The 4,282-nt window shown below is 31.0% G+C and overlaps 1 protein-coding gene across 1 annotated transcript; it reads left to right on the top strand.

The window, feature by feature from the left end:
* Positions 1-965, top strand: LOC124827487 (uncharacterized). Its single transcript, XM_047300553.2, has one exon. The coding sequence runs from the start codon at positions 31-33 to the stop codon at positions 577-579; it is 549 nt and encodes a 182-aa protein (XP_047156509.1). The 5' UTR covers positions 1-30; the 3' UTR covers positions 580-965.
* Positions 966-4,282: the final 3,317 nt, after the last annotated feature.

Raw genomic sequence — 4,282 nt, 5'->3', positions numbered from 1 at the left:
CAAGGTCTAACTTTGTTTATTGGAAAAGTTATGATGGATTTTGAGTATGAGAAGATGTCATTGGGCAAAATTCTTTCAAGGAGATCCTCTCTGGGGTGCTCCTCTCGTAACTCTTACTATAGGAGTGGGGAAGGGGTTCCATTCAAATGGGAAATGCAACCAGGGGTTGCAAAGGAACGACCAAAAGATGATCTTCCTCCGCTGAGTCCCCCACCAGCACTTCTCAGCCTGGGGCTACCCAAACCATGCGTTCCAGACTCCAAATCTTCATCACCGTCAAGGCTAAGGTTTTGGAAGAAAAGGGTTAAGAAGCATGGAAAAAGCAAAATGTCATCCCAAGATTGTTTCCACGAAGAAGATGTTATCGGTTTGGACATGTTTGCAAGATTCGATTGCAGCTCCGATTCTGAGTCTGTGGCATCCTCGCGTGGCTCGAGTTTCTCTTCTTGGTCGTCTGTGTCATTCGTGAAGAGTCCTACTACGACTAATATGAAAGAAGTGTATGGAAAGCCTTTGACCTTTGGTTGCTTCCCCATGCATGTTAGCAGAGTTTTCGTTTCTGTTGCAAGGCGTGATTGAAATGTGTAACACTGTGTATATGGAGTTAGTTCTTCTAATTCTGTTTACTTTAGCATGGTATATTCTCTCGCACACACTCACAATTTTTCATTTTGTAAAAAGTTCCTCATCTAAGAATAATTTTATCTGATCAGAGCCTCTCGGGAAAGTCTAATGCAGCCACTTCAGCTGCTGTGACGAGGACATATACATTGTTATTCTTTACTTCATGACGATCATGTAAAAAATTCGCTCACTCTGGTTAGGAAAACTTGAAAGATAACTGGCTCTAGTTTTTCATTTTGATTCATGCACACAGAAGATTTGCATTTTTTATGAAATATATAGTGTAATTTTGTTACAAGAGATCACTTTTAAGAAAATCAATTTTAGAAAACCAATATACGAGATTTACGACTACTTTATATATTGTAAATTTGTTTATCTATACTAAGTTTTAACACACATTTTCTGTTAATAGGTGTAACAAACAATTTTTTTTATAAAAGACTTTAATCCATATCATTTTAAGATTTAAGATATGAATTTTAAATCTAATTTAATTTTAAAAAACGGATTTTTAAAGATCATTCACATCAATAAGTCTAAAAAAAATAACTTTTATTAAAATAGGTTTCGGATAACTGAGATATAACATATTTAGAAAATTAACTTTAAACCTAACTTAACTTTTCAATATTTACTTTTAAGAAAGGATTTATTTTCACTTATATAATGTAAATTTCCTTTATCTCTATACTTAATGTGAGATTTCGAACCACTCTTTCTCCCAATTACATTTTTTCCATCCACATTTATATTTATATAATGTTAAATTTGAAGGATACTGAATATAAAAAATAAATTTGAATTGAATAATTCATTGAGAAATAAATATTTTGAAAATAAAATTAATAAAATAATAACCCTTCATATACAATATAGTATGAGAAAAGCTTACCATAGACAATCTTAACTCTTGATAAGTAATGAAATTTGTCAAAATTTATTGGTAATCATCAAAATTCCTCAATAAATTAAAATCACTAACAATTTACCTATGATAAAAAAATTGTCCATAAAATGTTTGTTAATAAATTTTACACATAAATAAACAGATTTAATTGAACTATCAATAATCAAAATCATAAAAAATCATCAATAAAAATCTATGGGAAAACATCTCTTAACTTCCTCCTTATCCTCTTTTTGTTTTCTTTTTATTCCTTTCTTTTCTTTTTCCTTATTTTAAAAGATACATTTATAAAAAGAAATAAATTCACCCCTCTTATCTTAGTTTATTGTTAACAAACTAATCATTTTGTTGCACCGCTATTACATTACTAATTGATTTTAAAAAAAGTACATTTGTTGATTGATTTATTGATGAATTATTAAAAAAATCAACTATCAATAAATTTACCAACAAATTAAAAAAAATACTAATGAATTTATCGACAAATTTTAAGAAAAATCTATAATCAACCGATTTTATTACAATATAATCGAAACTAAAAACAAGAACTTTAATATCTATTTTACCAATAAAATTTATTTTTTTGACAGAAACTTCATCAATAATATATATTATAAATTACAAACAATTTTGATAAATATCAATGATAAAAATTATAATTAAATGACGATCAATTATTCTATTTTTAATTTTACCGATAATTAAAATTTTAAAATTCATATATAATATCTGTTTTATCAACATATTTCATTGGTCAATAAAATCGCGTACCTGTGACAAAGACACAGAATGCATGTCTTGAGTTATAAAGTGGTGGCAGTAAGAGTAAAAACTTTGAGAAGAACTGTTTGGGAAGCATTCCTTAAAGTCGATTTTGTGTGAAGCAGAGTAGTAGACTCGTAAGATGGGGCACCAAACTTTTGCACATTCCACTCCCCTTCATCATAAACCCAAAAGCTATCACATTCATGATGGATAAGATGGAAAATGTGTCTTGGTAAGCCATAGTAGGCCTGGTTAGTTGTAACTATAACCTGCAACCTATCACCCTCATCATCACTCTTCAAAAACAAGTAACTTGGAGTTAGTGTTTTCGACAGTCCATGTTCTATGACACCACACATTTAGAAGCCTTTTGGGCCTACATGCCGGAAACAACGCTAGCCAAGCCTGTCTACTGAAATAAGCCTAATGAACTCGTACTACTTGCAAAGGAAAGTCCTGCTAAAAAATATATAAATACTATTTATAAATGTATAGCTGTACGAAATTTCACAAGTTCACTCAATCAGCTGCCATTCATCGAAATCCTTCATAAAAAAAAACAAATTCAAAATATCAGTTAGGGTGTTATTAAGCAAGGTCTGTTACATACATCACCCCAGGTCATGCAACTGGGTAATACACCAACTCTTGAAAACTATTTAAGATGACATTTTTCTTGACAGATTCATATCATGGAATATAACCCAACGTAATATAAGCAAATAAAAAACTAAATTAAAACTCTCAATAACTTAGGTGCTTTGTGATCACGAGCAACTCTTTATATTTTTCTTGATTAGAGTCATTCAACTTGCATATTTTGTATTACAATTTCATTAATCTCTATAGTTGAAAATTATTGATTTATAATACCTAAACTTAGAGAAACATGTAGCTCGGCATTTCTCCTTTTTACTTACATATATTCTTTTTTAATTTTGATTAATTTACTAATTTGTCGCGCATATTACAAATTTACTCTATAGACAAAATCCCCCCTACCAAAATTGCATCTGCAAAAACTCAAATTTAAAGTGAACTACTCTTATTGTTCAGTTGATAATACATACATACCTTCAAAAGCGTCATCAATAAGCTGTGTTCTTTTGCCTCCACCCATGAAGAGAATTGAGCTGATGGAGATACAGTTACACATTTGTCTTTGAATTGGGTATTAATCCTCAAAAGTTTGGTTGAGTTCCCACCATTCAATCATTCAATTTATCATTTAAACCACACTTAATTTGGTTTTCATACAATAATTATAGCAACGCCAAAACGTGCAACCAAAATACAAATGATAATAAATTATATCAATCAACCCTTGAGGTTGCATGCAAAATCAGTGGAGTGGACACCTCATCCAGTTACATTGCAAAAAATGTTGCTGACATGAGTTTGGTTCATGCATAAACAGATTTGATTTTGCTACGGCATTAATTGGTTTTTTCTTCTGTTTTAAAATAACTATTCAAATTTAGTTTATGGATATTTTTAATAAAATTTTCCCAAAAACTTTTTTTGTAGCTTTTACATTTTTTCAATCACATCATCTCATTTTCTAAAGAAATCTATTCACTTTCTTCCATCCAAACAATTTCATTTTTTAACTCTTCCCTCTTCCTTCTTTCTCTTTCCACCCCCAACCCAATCCAATAAAAAACTATATGCCACCGAAAATAATTACTCAACACTTCAAATGTAAATCATTTTCGCAAATAAATTAATAACTCTAAATAAAAATCATTTAAATAGCTTTTAATGCTTTAGGGGGCCCGGGGGGGCGGGGGGGGGGGGGGGGGGTGTTGTCACGAAAGATCCTAAAATGGAATTGTTTTCTAGTAATTATTGGCTCTGTGGAGCACTGGTCCCCAATCTACGTGAACTGTGTATTTCCTTTGAATAAATGAGAAAACGAATTTTGGAAGACACAAAAGTGGTATCATAAAATCTCTACTTTAGCTGTCGATTTTAAATGCTACG

Source organism: Vigna umbellata, chromosome 1 (genome assembly GCF_029865625.1).
Source record: "Vigna umbellata cultivar VRB3 chromosome 1, Vumbellata_1.0, whole genome shotgun sequence".
Taxonomy (NCBI): Eukaryota; Viridiplantae; Streptophyta; class Magnoliopsida; order Fabales; family Fabaceae; genus Vigna; species Vigna umbellata.
The sequence above is the reverse complement of the archived record's forward strand: the minus strand, read 5'-3'. Positions and strand labels throughout refer to the sequence as shown.

Coding starts and splice junctions, on each gene's coding strand:
- LOC124827487 (XM_047300553.2), top strand. CDS start 31: ATGATGGATTTTGAGTATGAGAAGATGTCATTGGGCAAAATTCTTTCA.